This window comes from Tenrec ecaudatus, chromosome 6 (genome assembly GCF_050624435.1).
Source record: "Tenrec ecaudatus isolate mTenEca1 chromosome 6, mTenEca1.hap1, whole genome shotgun sequence".
NCBI classification, from domain to species: Eukaryota; Metazoa; Chordata; class Mammalia; order Afrosoricida; family Tenrecidae; genus Tenrec; species Tenrec ecaudatus.
In genome coordinates this window covers 95,854,584-95,872,667 of record NC_134535.1, presented here as the reverse complement: position 1 = coordinate 95,872,667, position 18,084 = coordinate 95,854,584, and the positions used below count along the sequence as shown (strand labels likewise).

Here is an 18,084-nt window from a genome sequence, read left to right as displayed (position 1 = left end):
TTAGGAACTAGAGAGAAGTTGTATGTTTCATCGTTGCTACCCTGCACCCTGACTGGCTCATCTCCTCCCCGCGCCCCTTCAGTAAGGCGATGTCCAGTTGCTAACAGATGGGCTTTGGGTCTCCACTCCACACTTGCCCTCATTCACAATGATATGATTTTTTGTTCTTTGATGCCTGATCCCTTCGACACCTCGTGATCACACAGGCTGGTGTGCCTCTTCCATTTGCGCTTTGTTGCTTCTGAGCTAGATGGCCACTTGTTTACCTTCAAGCCTTTAAGACCCCAGACACTATAACTTTTGATAGCCTGGCACCACATTTGCTTATGTACCCATTTGTCTTCAGCAATCGTATAGGGGAGGTGAGCACACAGTGATATGATTTTTTGCTCACAGCTAAAAACAACATTACTCTAGAATACAGTTAAGATAAAGAACCTTCACATATGAAGGTTTATGTAATAGCCCTGGGAGAAGTAAATTTACCAGGCCAACTCTGATACATCTATCAGCCTTTGTCATGCTGCTTTGTTATTTAGTTGCATCCTTCTCCCACCCAGCTGTGAACTTCATGAGGATGGATGCTTTTATATCTTAGTGTCTCTTGTCTTTCTGCAGTTCTCAAAAAAGTTATTAAAGGAATGAATTGACTACACACTGCTGTCAAGTCAACCCTATTCACAGCAACTCTGTAGCACAGACTAGAATCATCCCACGTGGTTTTCAGGGCTGTCATCTGCATGGAAGCAGACCGCCATGCTTTCCTCCCATGGAGTGGCTGGTGGGCTCAACTACAGCCATCTTGGTTAGCAGCTGGGTGCTTAACCAGTATACCACCAGGGAATTAACAAATGAACAGACATATTTTCCAAAGCTTTGTAGTCTATATGTTTTTGTAAACTGTGTAGAATTATACCATGATCAATTGGTGATAGTCCACTTCCAAAACCACATTGTTTAGGATATGTTTTATCTTTCTAGCTTTAGTTTAATTGGAATATATTCTGGGTGTTATGGTTCAATATGTGCATTTCACACAATATTGCCTTTTTGGAACACACACACATACATATAGTGCTTCAAAAAGTTTGTGGAGAAATACATTTAAAAATAATGGGCTTTTTGGACAAACTTTTTGAAACACCCTCGTGTGTGTGCGTGTGCGTGCATTTAGTGTTATCACCCATGCAACAGATGAAAGATCCACTAAAGTCTTACCTGGAGAGCATGGCCTACCACGGCCTACCACTTGCCCACGTTCTTCACATCTGAAGTGCTATGTCTACTAGTACACCCACTAAAGCGTCCACTATTAATACTATAAATAAAGGCAAAATAAATCAATAAAATACCCTAAGGCTTGGGAGCTTCCTAAGTCATCAACTTCTTTAGAGCTACAAAGTACTCTCAAATATTTCAGCACATATATCTAAGTTCCAGAAAGAACGAGAAGACATCATCATATTAAAAACATTTGTGTCCCTAAATATGTACCATCTAACTGCCTCAGGCTGAGTTCTTTAGAAAGGCAACACCTATAAAGCTTAAACACACACACACACACACACACACACACACGAGAGAGAGAGAGAGAGAGCAAGAGAGAGAGATTTATCTCAAGGAAATAGTTCTGGTAGTTGTTGAGGCTAGCATGGGTCAGAAGTGACAATGGAGATTTTCCCTGACTCATGTAGCGGCAGGGGCTGATAAATCTAAGGCTGGGTGGGAAAAAAGCAGGTTTCTGGCTGTGGAGGTAAATGAATGGGATCAGAAGGTAAGATGGCAGGCTGCTGACTTAAGCCCATTTTAACTGCCAATCATTGAGAACCATGGTTCAACCCGACTGACACACAACCATAACCATAACATTAACGTTCATCAAGACTAACCAACCAACTAGGCAGTCAGCCAGCAAAATCATCAATCAAATTAATAGTTTTGAAAGTGTTTTCACTGAGGTTTTTTTTAAATATCAGATTGTGCTATCAATTTTTATTGTTGTTGTTGTTAATCCACAACAATATATATGTTCTGATCTTACAAAAAGGAAATCATGGTGCCTTTATAATATACTTGAAATATTGCCATTAACTATAATGTCTAATGTCAATAGTTAATGTTAACTATGTGAAGAATGGGAATTCCTGAACACTTCATTGTGTCCATGGACCAAGAAGAAGGTGTTTGAACAGAACAAGGGACTGACTAATGCTTGGTTTAAAACCAGGAATGATGTGCATCAGGATTGGAACCTTTCACTGTACTCATTCAGTCTGTATCCAGAGCAAATAATCTGAGAAATTGATGAAGAACCTGTGATATGCAGATTACACAAACTTACTTGCTGAAACCAGGAGGACTCTGAGGTACTTGATCTCAAAAACTGTCCTGAGGACTAAGAGTTGCAGTGCTGGTGAAAAAAGTGCCATGGACTTCCCAAGAACAAACATGTTTGTGTTGGATGAAGTGCTCCTCCAAAATCCTACTCTCTGATGCTATATATTGAAGGCTTGCAAAAATTATGCACAACCATGTACATGTTCATGGAAGGTGGTTGTGGAGACTGGTTAAGAGAAGAATAACATATATGTGTATACGCACATATATGTGTATACACATACATATAGACCCATCACAAATGGGTCTGTGACTGCTAGTCAACAGATACAGCATTATTTTCTTCTTCTGTAGTTTCATTCAAAGCACATCCTTCCTGTACTACCAGGCCCCAAATAAAGTAAGTTATCTTATACAAAATTGGTGAGCATCAAAATAATTCATGGAAATGGAAAAAAAAGATTAAAAATTTGAATTCATAGTATTATATTAGTTGTCAATTCTCTGATGATTATTAAAAAGTTACATTATCATTAGGATAACAAATAATGGGAGTGCAGGTGGGGTGGGATAGGAGCTAATAAGGTTTTTCTGCATATTGGCATGATTGCATAATCATTTCAAGATCAAACCCAACCATCATATACTGCCTGTCATGGATGTGTTTTAAATCACAGGAGGCCGGCAAAAGGAAAAGAAATGACAGTGTGCTGCATGCACATTTACATTCATTGTAAATCAATTCTGAATGGACTACTTAATGGGAGCATGGTGTTTTCCAAGAGCAGAGTCACCATCTTAGCAAAGGCTCTGCCACAGAGCTTGTCAGTGCAGAGGTATTAGAACGTCTCCTGGAAAACCTCACTCGCTAGAAAGTGAAGAGCAGTTTATTACCTTTGTAGTACATTATTTAAGAAGAAGGAAAAAGGAAAGCCATGGTAGACGCTTTCAATGAGAGGTGTGCCAGAATAACCCGGGGACAATTTCTGAACTGCACCCACTGTTCTCATCAGGCAGTCGGTGCGAAGGGGGGTGGGCGGCATCAAAGCACTCCTCACATAAGCCTGGCAAGACCATCAGTTGTAAACCTTTTAGAAGGAGACTGCATTGAGAATCAGACACTTGGTTTCCTCTGTTCATTCACTCCTAAAAAGGATCTGGAAGCTACTAAGAACGACATTTAGGAGGTGGCCCCCCTGGGGCTTAGGAACCCAGGGAAAAGACTATCATTAAATTAGTAAAATTATCTAACTGTTCAAGTCATTTGCAGTGACAAGCTGCCTTCCTGGTCTAAGGCAGGAAGAACAGTGGCTGAAAGAAATAGAAAGGAAAACTTGATGACAAATATGAACTAAAAATCCTAAAGGACCCAACCAAACGGACTGCTATTGATTCAATTGTGACTCAAGGGACCCTATAGAGACTCTGTGAGTTTCTGAGACTGTAATTCTTTATGGGAGTAGAAAATCTCATCTTTCTCCTGTGGAGCGGCTGGTGGTTTCAAACTGCTAACCTTGCTGTTAGAAGCCCAACTAGTAATCCACTATGCCAAGGTGGCTAGTTTCTGATGAACTCAGTCACTCACTCACTCAGTCACTCCCTCAGTTACTCCCTCACTCACTCACTACCATAGAGTCAATGTTGACTCATAAGGATCCCATAGAGCAGGGGAGAACTTCCCAGGGGGTTTCTGAGATGGCAATTGATTGCGGGAGGAGAAAACCCCATCTTTCTCCAGAACAGCTGAAGTAATAAGGAGGGTAGTTGTGGAGAGTAGGTGAGAGAATAGTATAGAACAGCAGTTAGTAAATGTGTCCTAGGGAAAAAATGCGGTTCTTTGAATAGGGTTTGCGAAAGTGTGAGACAAGAGGTGTGAATCGATTACATTAAAGACCGCTTCCAGCATGAAGGGAAGTGTGGGGCAGCTAACTGCAAGGTTAGCCATGTAATCCACTGGCCACTCTGCGGGAGAAAGACAGGCTTTCTATTCCCATAAACACTCATAAACATGGTGTTTTCTACCCTGTCCTACAGGGTCACGATGAGTCAGAATGGGTGGGAGTGAGCTTGATTTGGTCCAGCATGAGTTGTCTGTGATTCTCAATTGGGAAAATGGCCTGAGAACTGGGAAATGCTGCCCACTTGATTCGGTAAGTTTTGGTGAATTTACACAGATAACTAGAGTCTTAGTAAAGATTTCAGTTATGATCCAAATGTTATCCAGTCCAAAGACTTAATTGACATGTGTGGATGATAATATCTTTTTTCTGTTAATGGGGCAGGGTTAGCGTAGGGTGTGTCTTTTAAAAAAAATCATTTGATTGGTGGCTCATACAACTCTTATCACAATCCATACATACATTAATTGAATAAAGCACATTTATACATTCGTTAGCATAGGGTATGTCTTAAGTTAATCTCTTCTGAGATGTAAAAGAGTAACATGTAAACTAATGAGCAGACATGGTGAAGAGAGCGATGCCAAGCCACATGGGGAAGAGAGATGAGAGTTGCCTAGATCAGACTCTCAGAAGGCACAAGAACCTTCCTCCAGAGCCAACGCGGAGAGAAAGCCTTTCCGTGAAGAACAAAGGCAACCCGTTTTAGATGGAATCATCACCCTAGGGAGAGGGGTTAGGCTTTACAACACATACTTTTAGAAGACACCATTATATGTAATACTACAAATACAATATCTTAAACAGATCCGGAGAATATGTTTCATGTTACTGGAACACAAATAATTAAAAAGAAATTAATTGCGTTTAAAACACTTCAGTCCGATATCCAAAGACTAAAAACAGAGTAGATATGTGCGACTCTAGAATGGTTCTACGGCCTTCCTAGGAGTTGAGGCTGAAGGTGCAAAGAAAGTGAACATCACCACACTCAGAAACCATACTACAGAAACCATACTACAGTCCAGTTTTATTTAAACATCTTTTAAGTTCTCTTTGCAGCAAAAGTAGAAACTGTACAAAAACTGGTGAGCCAATAAATAAATTGATAAACTTATTACTGAATCAAATTAGGAACTGTACTTGTCCTTTCCCCACAGGGCAGTGAATATCATAATTTGTGACTGTAAAGGTGTAACAATAGATGTCTTCACCATCTTGTAAAAAGGACACGGAGACACATACACACACACACACACACACACACACACACACCTCCTACTGCCATCAAGTTGATTCTGAAGCAAAGCGACCCAAAAGGACAGGGTAACGGAACTCTGTAAGGCGGGTTTGAAATGCTTTTCTCGTGGTTAGCTCTCCTATGCATAAGCACTACACCACCAGTGACCACTAACTCATACTCAGTCAGATGCTCCAAGTGGATTCTACGTGGAGTCTAGTGTATCAACGTAAGATTTCAGTTTCACCTAGAAGTTTTTGACTTAGTAAGTCATTTGTCCATTGATTTGAGAGTTGTATCAGTTTTGTGGAGGCTTAAACAAAACAAAACTTATAGCCATTGAGTCAATTTCAACTCATAGTGACCTTCTGAGACTGTACCTCTTTACAGGAGTAGAAAAGCTCATCTTTCTCCCTTGGAGTGGCCAGTGGTTTCGTACAGTTGGCCTTGAGGTTAGCCCAACATGTAACCACACTGATTCCCAGGTTTGCCCTGATTCTACCCACCTCTCTTCAAGGGTTGCCAGTCTTTTCAACTGAACTGATGTCAAAACTCCAAAACTAAATGCCAAATATCTTCAATAATTATTCCCTTTTTATTAATTTATTGTGTATTCTTGTGTGAATCTGCCTGTCCATCTATGAACTATCTATTTCTCCATCCATCACATAAAGTGCACACCATCAGATGCACTGTGCTCTTAAGCCTGTGCTTGGCCATTGGAACACATTTCTTTCTTCTAGAGTCTTTTCCCATTTTTGCATGCTCTGGAAGAGTCTCAGTGGTAAGGAGGAGCTTTCTTTTCTGCTTCTGTGAGAGAGGGGACGCATCTGAACTGAGGGGAGATTGTCAGAACATCCAGGTGATCGGCAGCTGAGTCATATGTGCACATGGGAAACATTTAATTACTCATTAAAATTTATTCATCTCGCCTGGACTGTGATAGCATCAAATCATACATGATTGTAAATTGTTTTAAAGTATTCTTACTTAGATTCTGTTTAAATCCCTAATGTTAATTTCCAACAAAACAGCTACAGCTTACTTTCCCCCCCTGAACTTTCATGGTCCTATGTGCACGTGCTGCTGGTCTTCAGACCACACCTTCATACCGTTCCCAATCAAGCCTGCCCTCCTGAGCCGGGGCCCCCGCATGCTCCGACACACACCGCTCTCAAATTATAGCAAGGTTAAAAGCAACAATAAAAGGTTCTAGCATTAAGTGCAGAAAGATGGGAGAAAATGAAATCTCACCTGTATCTTGTACAAGTAGCGTTTTGCCCCGAAGGAGCTCCGGGTTTAAACGTGATGACTGGAGATGCCTGGGCTGACAGCAGAAACCCCAAAGCCAGAATAATGAGTGCGACCGTGGTACCTGAAAAGCAAAACAAATTCACATCAGAAAATAGAATAGATGGAAATATTCTCAAAAAATATCCTAAGCTATCTGCCCTGTATTGAAAAAGAATGCTCCTAATATACACAGAAATTATCAGAAAGAGGCAGGGACATATCCATGTGAGATGGGATAGGAGTGAACGTCAACACCAAGACCAGGCTGGCGGTCGTTGGGCTGCAATTCAGAGTGCTAACACGTCCGGAAGCGTGGAAGGCAGCAGATAGATGTCCACTGAGCGCTCTTTGCAGGGCCCCAAATGCTCTCAGGGCATTGATCCTGCAAGACCTAAAGCAGTAAATCAAGAAGCAACAAAGAGTGTTTTTAAAAAACAGTTGATGAAAAGGTGCACCTTGTTTAAAAGAAGGATCATTTTATAGGTTTTAAGGGGCTAGATGTGGTAAAATATGAAATTGTTTCATGACATTACTTAAAAATACAATAGTTGTCTTTGATGTAAGGTATACTAGTGATGCTTATCTCCATTATTTAATGGGCCCGTTTGAGTCCATGATAAAAATCCTGATGGCAAATACGAAAATAGGGAAACTGCTGGAACAAAACACATCGCAAGGACAAACAAATTGGTTGATAGTAAGAAAAGAGAACTATTGTCATATTTATTTGCACAGTTTATTTGAATAGGGCAGTATGTTTAAAATATTAAACTTGGATAGGCCATTTATAAAGATATAGGACTTTTATAATATTTATAACAAAAGTTTCCACTGAAAACATTTTAAAATGTGTCACTTAAGAGACACCAGTAACAGCCAGAATGGTGTGCAAACATTACCACTATTTTCCAAAGTGTTTTCATTTCTCTACACCAGTAGTTCTCAAACTTCCTAATGTCGCGGCCCTTTAATATAGTTCCTCATGTTGTGGTGACCCCCTAACCATACAATCACTTCCCTTTCTATTTCATAAATGTCATTTTGCTACTGTTATGAATCGGGTGACCCCTGTGAAAGGGTCGTTTGAGCCCCCAAAGGGGTCGCGACCCACAGGTTGCGAATGGCTGCAAGCAGTAATTCAGTAACATAGAAGCAGGGACACCCCATTCTCACTTCTTCCTACTTGGTAGTCACTAGTAAACTTTGTTCCCTATGCATTTGCCAGTTCCAGCTATTTCATGAACACTGGGTCATATATGAAGGGGTACCCCAGAACAACCCGGAATTTCACTAGGCAGAGCACGTTTTTCCTGCTGGGTGAACATCCAGCAACTTCCTCTGAGTTAGTGCACCCAGAGGCATCAAAGGGAAGGTTCCTCTCTGGTCACAGAGAGCATTTTCCATAAAAGCAGTTTTGCTTGAACCTCGTTTTTTTTGTGATAGTCAATTTAAGATAACAGCATGCAGCTGTAAAATCTTGCTTCCTGCTTGGGAAAAACGCTGCAGACACTGTTGTGGTGCTGAACACAGCTTACAAGGACAACGCTATAAAAAACTGAAGTGTCCAGTGATTTTCTCATTTCAAAAAAAGGTTGAAATGCCAACTGATGACAAACCTCGTTCTGGATATCCATCAACTTCCCAAACGGATGAAAACGTTGACTTGCAGTGCATTTGGAGTTTATTCCACCAAGTCACACTGTTAATCAAGCTTTCTAGTTAGAGGTTCTGTTGCTAGATACTGTCGGGTCAGTTCCAACTTACAATAACTCTATGTACAAGCGACCCCTCCCCCCCAGCCCTGCACCACCTTCACAGCTGTTGTCACGTCTCCAACATTGTTAGAGTCACTGTGGGTCTGCATCTTGCTGAGACTCTTCTGTGCTGCTCACCCTTTATGGAGCAGGGTTTACTATTCCAGGAACTGGCCTCTTCTGATGCCACGTTCACAGTACGAGAGACCAAGTCTTGCCATCCTTGCTTCTCTGGAACATTCTGACTGTATTTCTTCCATGCCCACAGTTCCCCCAAGGCACATTTGTTTGCTCTTCCGGCATGGTATTTTCTATGTCCTTTGCCACCACTGTAACTCAAATGCACCCATTCAGCACTGACCTTCCTTTGGCAGTGTCTGGCTAGCAAATGCACACGAGGCAACTGAGACTACCAGGGCTTGAATTCCTAAGGCGAATGCTATCTAGCGCTGGTGTTTCTTGAGGTTGGGATCTGGGGCAAGGCATGTAACCTCCTAAAGCAAAATTGTTCTTCTGCAAAACAAGGTTTCATGAAAATACCTCGAAAAATTACAGGGAATTTAAAATGTCATAATGCTCTTACACGCATTTTTAGGATGTGGAAAGTGCAACACAATGCTAGTTATTCTACTACGATGATCATCAGGAACAGCAAAGCATGCCTTCAAAACGGAAAAGAGCAGAGGGAACAAGAGATTGAAATAAGATAGAAACGTTTGTTTTGCCACATTGACTCAGTAAAGCCCCAAACCTAAATTCACAGCGTTTCCTCCCCCGCCCCCCGCCATGTCACCTTAAAACTCAAACTAGTAACAGCAATAGTGTGAGGCATTGTGTTTATCAAGGAAAATCATGTCTTTAGTTGAAAAACAGAAAAATAAGCCTATTTTTTTCTCATAAAGAGATGATAGGACTAATATGAAAATCACTCTTCATATTTCCCCTAACGAAACAGAACAAAGCAAAGCAAACCATGAGTGCAACTGTTAGTTTATAAAGGAATCTCATTTTCTAAATATTTCCCAAATGTATTCCTGTGGGACAAGTAAAAATATATTCTACATATTTCCAGTCAGGAAACGTGGATATTTGACAATATGGAGGGTTAGGCATTCTTTCAAAATGCTTAAAAGATACAACTTATCTCTGATGAATGTGAACACTAAGGAGATATGCCTGGAATTTACTTACAGCATATACTCACGTATAAGTCAAGTTTTAAAGCACATTTCTAATGCAGTTTTTGTGGTAAAATAGGTGCCTCAGCTGATATTCGGGTCAGCTTAGACTTGAGTATATATGGTAATATGTGAGGGGGCGAGGGGCTTCACAAAAATGGTAATAAAAGATATTGGAGCTTTTCAATGAACTTTTTTGAAGCCACCTCGTATGTCCAATTCTAATGCATAGTGTGTGGCAAATGCCAGATAGTATTCATTGGGTGCACAAACCATAAGACCATAAGGCAGTTGTAATAATAACAATGCAAAATACACATGCAAAATAAAGTTACACCCTTCCAATTGAAGTCACGGGATTAGGATGATATAAAGATCCCAAATGACTTGTTCTATAATATAGATAACAGGTCTTTTGGCATCTATTTCTAAAAAATTCAAGGAACCTTCAAAGTATGGGGAATGAACCATTCTTTTGGATACATATGATCACTAAAGAGCTGAATGCTTACCTTTGTCAATCATAAATTAATTTTTATTTTAACCTATTTGAAGGAAGCAATACATCTCCATTATTTAATTATATCGAACACTTTCTCAGGCCCACTCTATTGGTAACAAATGTCTAGGACATACCTTTTTCTCTTAATCAGAATCTCTAGAAGAAGAAGAGCACAAATCTAAGCCTTAAATAGGTGATTGAGATGCTCAGCTTGGGTTAAAAACCCTTTTGCAAAATTATAACCCCCTCAAGCGTAGGAACGATGACTTAACTCAAGGAATAAAATTGGAAATGGCTGCTTCCTTCTAATAACTTCTTCGGTCCTGTCATATGCCATGCACTTTGAAAGCAGAAACCACCATGAGTGACCAATTTCCTTCCATTTAATGTTGCAGCTGTTTTATCAGGCATATGTTAGTATTCTAAATTATTACAGTTTCAACTCACTCCTAAAAGGCAGCCCAGTACAGGACGGCTTTGCAACTGTGCGATTCTGGCACATTCTTTATGCATCACCAGAATCTTTCTCAAACAAGAATGTTACTAACTTTTAGAATGTTCGTATCTTTTTTTCTCATAAAAGTGTGTTGGATAAATTATATTCTCAAAAACGTTGAATGGTAATTAGGAACATGAAGTAGTTGATCCAAGGTTTGCTACTTTTTAAAACAGAAAAGGGAAGAGGAGCCCTCCCTCGCGGTGCCTGGAGCAGTTGTTCCCTGGTCGGTGTGCACTAATGTCAACCGTGGACTGTGCACACGCTCCACTCCCTTTCTGCAGCGATTGTCAATGAGCAAATCTGCGGTAGTGTCTCAGGTAAAGCAGAGGAAGACATATCTGTGGGTCACACCTTCGTTGATATTCCACCATTAAGATGTTTGGGGGAAGGAAACAGTGTAATAAAAGACTTCTTGGTTGCTGGCTTCAGTTGTGGGGTTGGGTTGCTAGTAACAGAGCCGAGATGCTGCGCAATCTACAAGCTCTGCGTCAGATTGCCCAAAGGACCATAAGTACTGCTTCACGCAGACAGTTTGAGAATAAAGTTTCAGAGAAACAGAAGCTATTTCAGGAGAACAATGGGATTCCAGTGCATCTAAAGGGTGGAGCGACTGACGCCCTGCTGTATAGAGCCACCATGGTTCTTACAACCGGAGGAACAGCATATGCCATCTATCAGTTGGCTGTGGCTTCATTTCCCAAGAAGCAGGATTGACTTCAGTTTATCCTTCCAGCAGTTGGTTCTGTTTAATTCAGTGCTCTATGGACCAGTAAATAAATAACAGCTCTTCTTTGGGGATCAATATTTATTGACTTGTACTAACTGCCACCAATAAAGCAGTCTATACCAAAAAAAAAAAAAGACTTCTTGATCTATTACCAACAAAGCTACATGGACACAAACCCTATGCTAACATAATAATTAAGAGATTATCAAATCTGTAGTATTTACAAGAAAGTCCAGTTCTTGGAAACATAAAGTCAGCATGCCACAAAATGTTTAAAATTCCCTATGGTTTTATTTTCTATTTCTTTTCTAAATTGTTCCTTTGTCTGGATCTAGCAAAGAACGAGTCACATTTCTAGTAAACTTTCTGTTCCTTGCAGATGCCCAAACTACTGTTTTGTACAAAACCGTGCATGTTTAAAACTGCTGTCTGGCACTGTGCACATTGAAAAGTGCAGAATGCTTCCAGGAAGAGTGAGCTGTAAACACCACCTTCAGAAGTGTACACATCTAGATGGATGCAACATATGCTGAGAAGCAACAGCTTCAGTTTTTGTTTAACAAAGGTTTCTAAGATTTTGTCAAAATAAACCTTTTAAACTTCCAATACATATTATCCCGACGTATTCTATGTATTATTCCAATATGTATTAACATGTATTATTCCAATATTATTCTCATAACGGATATTTCTATCAGACTTGAATACTAATTGTTAGCCTTACTTTTATTTTTCTGGGGTTTTATTTAGTTTTAGGTATGTCTATAGCACCACCTCAAAATGGCAGTTTTGGGCATCTGTATGGGATTTAAATCATGCTCCTTTGAAATGTTCTTTGGGAACAAAAACCAGTCTGAAGGGGTTTCCGTGCAGTAGGGTGTATGGTATAAATCTTCCTAACAAAGTGATCATTGGACAGACAGCCCTTGGTATCCTTCAAAGAATGAGCAGGTACATCTGTTAGGATTTTTTTTTTAATGCACAGTGTAAATTTCCTGGCCTCTTTGTTAACCATGCCATTTTTAATTTTCTTAAAATTTTTTCAGAATAAGCTCCTGTGATCATCTTGTGTTCTTAGAGGAAACCTATCAAGATTGCTCCTTTGGTTTCACACACACGCACACACACGCACACACACACACACACGCACGCACACACACACACACACACACGTCACCATGACCTTCTGAGCTTTCTCTTTGCCTTGAATTTAACTGGTCATGCATATTCCATCAGAAGCCACTCTTTTAATTGGGCTTTGCTCTCTAGATCATGTGAGTCATTCCAAGACGCATCTCTGGTATAATCTGTTCAACAAAACGGTCTCCATAGCTTTGCTCTTACTCAAAAGACTGATGAAAAGATTAGCTCGGCACGCCGGCTGATCTCCATGCAACCCATACACTTTTGGCTCCACCAGGTCACAAGCTTGCAGAGGGTCAAGGTGTTTCCATAATACTGCCAATATCAACGCATGTGAGATTCCAATGTCAGTACCTGTGATAATTCTATAACTTTCTTCTACCAATTCTACCACCTTTGGGCACAATTTCTTTCTTCACTGAGGCGAGTGGTCGTCTTGCTCTTGGCTCAGCTTTCTTGAGCATTTGATCCATCTAAACATTGTTGTTCCATGTGCAGCAGTCTTTCCATACACCTGTTGCCAGGCTTCAATGATTTAGGGTGTCCACTTGAGTTTGGTTAAAATGTTTGTATTAGCCCTTACTTAGAGCCCATTCTTCTCCATGGCACAAAAAGATCTTCTTTTTTTTGGTGATGGAACCCCAATGCAAGTAAGACAAATGAGACAGTGTGTTCCTGAGGGAATTGTCTGCAGCATCCACTTCCTGCAGAGGCATATTTGCATGTAAAAACAGGAAGCCTATCAGCTGACAGTTCTGGTTTACCTTCAAATTAATACAGAAACAAGTTGCTGAATAGAAACTTGAAATATTTCATATGAAAGATTTTCTCTGTCACTATGTTATAGTGAGATCTATTTAATCACAGTTAACAATAAAAATGGAAGAAATAACATTATTTGCATCTATACGCAGAGCAAAGGACCCTTGGTGATGCAGTAGTTAAGTGCTCAGCTACCAGTCAAAAGCCTGGTGGTCTGAGTCCACTAATCACTGCCTGAGAGACAGCTGTGAGGGTCGGCAACTATTTGACCACCCTTTGGGGCTCTTCTCTTTCCTATGAAGTTTCTCTGCATCTGAATTGACTCAAAAGCACCCAGCAACCACAGTAAGATGTACAGGTAAACGAGAAGTTTGGAACTAATAGCTGCTCCATGGGAGAAAATGAGGCGTTCTACTCCCATAAGGAATTACACATTCTTGGAAAGTTACAGGGTCACTAGGAGTCTAAATCGACTCAATGGGAGTGAGTTTGCCTTTGGTTTTTGGGGACAAGAAACCAGGTCTTTTGACTCCTAGACTGACCCAGAGTGAGGATCCCCTCACTTAGCTGGCCACACAGATAGCAAAAGAGCCTCTTGAGCAGGTGGAATCGCTACGGAGTCCTGGGAGGAGAGGGAGTTGAGGTATTGGCTTGGGGCTGCAAAGCAAACATGGCGGGAAGGAGAAGTGGCAAGGTTGATTGCTCAGGAGAAGCAGGCCCTGAAATCACTTGGTCTTTTCCCGTAACTGTCTAAATACTCTCTCTTTATCGTCAGAGACGGGAGTTGCAAAGCCTCGGCGCAGAAAACCCCACACTGAGCAGTAGCCATGCCATCAGCCAGGAGAGTTCAGGAAAGATCCTGAACTGCAAGGGCAGAGGCCCACTTCAGAGTAAGGTTCAAACCACGAAGAGCCACTTCTGGCAGTGACAATGCTGAAACGCTCTGAGCACTTTGCCTTCTGCCAGGCCGTGCTGTAAGTGCCATTCACGTACAGAGTGCTTCATCCTCATCACAACCCCAGGAAGTAAGAGCTACACTTATCCCCATTTACATAGGAGGGAATGGAACTTTCCCCCAAATCACACAATTCAACCCAACAGTCTAGCTGGAGAGCTAACCCAGGCAACCTCAACATTTTGCAGAACTGATAAGAAAATGTTTCACTAGAATACAGCAAATAAAAGGACACATTATATATATATATAAATCATTAATTTTCCCCAGCTTCCCCTACCCCAAAGCAGAATTTTAGATTTCAGAATAATTAAAATGCTATTTAAAACATATACCTCTTTTTTTTTTTTTACCTCTTTAGGTTCTATGAAAAAGAATGTTCTCTTTAAAACTTTGAAAGTAGCTATAAGTAGTCTTGACCCTAAAGGGTCAGTAAATTCAACTCCCAACACACGCCGCCAGTCTGGCGGCACGCCTTTTCAAGTGCTCATCTACTTATGGAAAGATCAGCAGCGGGAGCCCACCAGGAGCACGAGCGAACAGGGTGTTCAGTCAAGTTAACGGCGTTGGAAACCTTAGGTGGAAGCTCTACTTTCTCCTACGTGATCCTATGAACTGGCATGGAATTGGGGCCGATGGTTTGTTTATTTTGGGGAAGAAATTTATTTGTGCACAGCACTACCTGATGGTCAACGGGCCTTTTGTTGAGGTCTCCATCACACAAAGGCAGCACGACTCGCTGCTGGATAGCTCTGGTTATTGCACACACTTCTGTACATTAAGTAAAAATCTATGTCCTCATAACATCTCCATTCGCAAGAATAAGATACTGGATTTGGTCTCTCTTTAGGCTTTTCATTATCTTTGAATCCCCATGTCCCTCTCCTCACCCTTCCACCCTGTGCTTACAATCACTAGGAGCTTTGGTGGCAAGTTGCGGGTTATGAGGTCCCATAAAGATTTACAGCCCCAGAAGCCCACAGGGGCAATTCTAGTCTATTCTGTGCATAAGAGGCACTGTGAGGTGGAATTGCCTCAAGCACAGTGAATTGTTTCTGTTTTGAATTAATTTTTAGCACCTTCTTGGTATCAAATGCAGTTTCATCTCAGTATTAGCAGACTCAAGGGTTTGTACTGCATGGGCAAGGACAAGTTGGGGAAACATTGTACCCCTCCATCTGGAGCTACGGGGTTGGGGACGATGCGTGTGTCCTTAAATAACTGAGTTTAGAACTCGGACTGTTTTTTGGTGTTTCATCTCATTCAAATCTTGGACAAGAGCTTGAAGTAGTATTAGGTCTAATTCCCAAACCCAAACCACTGCCATCGAGGTGATTCCAATTCACAGTGATTCTCCAGGACAGAGGACACTGTGCTTCCCTTACTCACCTGCAGAGTGTCTGGTGGGTCTGAACTGCTGACCCTCTGTTAGCAGCCCAACCTTTAACCCACTATGTCACCGGGGCTCCTTGTTTTAATGTACACATTCATTAAAATAGCTTTATAAATATAAAAAATCTGTTATGCTAGTCTGGACAAAATATTTTAATGGGAAAATTTATTCTTACTGTCAGCAAATTTATAAATAAGTTATTAGAGGACAACTTAATGGATAAATAAAAGCTACTTGTATACAGGGGTAAAATTTAAAAAATTATAAGATACAACCATGTGAGGACATTAGAAAAGACGAGGGTCTTTGTCTGGTGAAACAGCTAATATGACAGAGTGATCATAAATGACATGGGCAGAAACTGAACAAAAGAGAACTTGAAAGTTAGAAAGATTTCACTTTATTTGGCTAAAACAGAAGACAGATTCACCCAACCAGAATTTACCCCAGAATTGTGGCTTTCTTTAAGCATAAAAAGAACCTGTCCTTAACTTTGTGCTCAAACTATATGGTTCTACTATTCCATAGCTGTAAGAGCTCTGAAAAAAAAGTCCCCAACTTACTTCCATATTATTCCCAACATTAAAATACAGCATATGATAAAAACAAGGTTCCGAATCCTGAGTTTTTCAATCATGGACGAACAACAACAACGAGAATTCTTTCCACGTGTACCTTACAGCAGAACTCAAAATAATAAAAGAGAAATATTACCTTCATTAGATTTAAAGGGTTGATACAATTCTAGTTTCTAGTCACATATTATATCATTGGTTTAAAGAATTTTTTGTTTATTTAGAGGAATTCTAATTTTATATTTTTTAGTTCTGAAATTAGTATCAGCAGCAGTATAAGTACTATACTTCAGAAGGCTAATTTGTCATCAGAGAAAAATGCATATCCAGGCACTTACCTGCTAAACTACCAAGGGTCAGCATTCTGCGGCCCACTCTCTCAACAAGCCAGACTCCCACGAGCGTGAAAATGAAATTCGTGAAGGCTGTGAGAGATGCCAGCCAGATGGCAAGCCTGTCATCCTCCACACCAGACATCTGCAGAATAGTTGCACTGTAGTACCTGTAGGGTAGAGAGTAAAACAACCGTTGCTCAGAGTTGTTCAAAGAGACAGAGTTAGACACGAAAGAAAAATGCCCACTCAACAAAACCGGGAATAACCATGACCATGACATCAACATGGGACTCACACAAGATTAGAGAGGAAATGAACATTGTTGCATTTTGCTTCCTATTTCCTTAGGGCTTAGCACAAAGTTGCAAGTTCTGAAGGCATTCAATTAAAGTTGGTGGATATAATGATACCAGTAATAAAAAATTAAAGATAGAAAGAAAATGGTAACAATCAGGTACATTTATGGTGATCATTTTTCAATAAACCACTACTAAAATAAATTTTTGAACTCTATATAAATATGTGGAGATGCTCAAATAAGTAGATTGGACTGAAAGTTTCCACAGTTCACAAAACCAGTAGGTTCATTAAAACTATCAAGGATAAGTGATGGAACTATGAGAAACAATCATATATTGTGAATTAATGACCTTGAAAGAAGAAAGTGATTCTTTACATGTAATAAGGATTAAAGGAAGACTCGTTATCAATCTGAACTATATAGATGTTACAAACTTGCTGGCTAAACCTGAGGAGGACTTGGATGAAGATCAAAGACAGCAGTCTTCCATATGGATTACAACTCAATGTAAAGAATATCCAAATCCTCAAAACGACACCAATTAGTAACAACATGAGACACAGAGGAAAGGCTGAAGTTGTCCAGGACTTCATTTACTTGAATCTATAATCAATGCCCATGGAAGAAGCAGGAGTCATGGTATCAAATGATGTACTGATTTGGGCAAACAGGGCACACACACGTGTTGAGGAGCAGAAATGTTGTGTAAGGACTAAGGTGGGCCTCACCCAAGCTGTGGTGTTGTTCATTGCCTAATGTATATGTGAAAGGTAGGCAATGGATAGAGAAGGATGGATAGATTTGAATTATGGAGGGTGAAAATACCATGAACTGCCAGAACAACCACCCAATCTGTCTCGCAAGAATTACAGCTAGAATGCTCCATAGAAATGAACATGGTAAACCTCCCTTTCTGACATGCGGTTCCAACAATGACCTCAAACACCTGTGAGAATAGTGCTGTGTGGGAATCAGAAGGATTTCTTCCAAGTCGTCTTCCCCAAATATGGGTTAGACTTAGGACACTGCTTGCAGCTAATGGTAAAAGTTACCTCCCTGAAGGCAGTCAGTTGCCAAACAACTGTCTGGACTGGTAAGGCCCACTACCTGCTGTTCAGGACAATGGACTACTTCTCCCTATAGGCTGGCAACCATTAGCTTGGCTCCAGTAGGTGGCGTTTACACCCTAATG

At 40.6% G+C, this 18,084-nt stretch overlaps 1 protein-coding gene and 1 pseudogene across 1 annotated transcript in view; one reads left to right on the top strand and one right to left on the bottom strand.

Moving 5' to 3' along the window:
* SLC2A13 (solute carrier family 2 member 13) overlaps positions 1-18,084 on the bottom strand; it is a 380,204-nt gene that overhangs the window by 99,335 nt on the left and 262,785 nt on the right. Inside the window, exons 5-6 of the mRNA XM_075551886.1 lie at positions 16,595-16,758; positions 6,730-6,850 (exon numbers count right to left, since the gene is read on the bottom strand). Coding sequence (XP_075408001.1) covers positions 6,730-6,850; positions 16,595-16,758 — 285 coding nt within the window. The remainder of the gene's footprint in view (positions 1-6,729; positions 6,851-16,594; positions 16,759-18,084) is intronic.
* Positions 11,118-11,544, top strand: LOC142451105 (cytochrome c oxidase subunit 7A2, mitochondrial pseudogene; annotated as a pseudogene).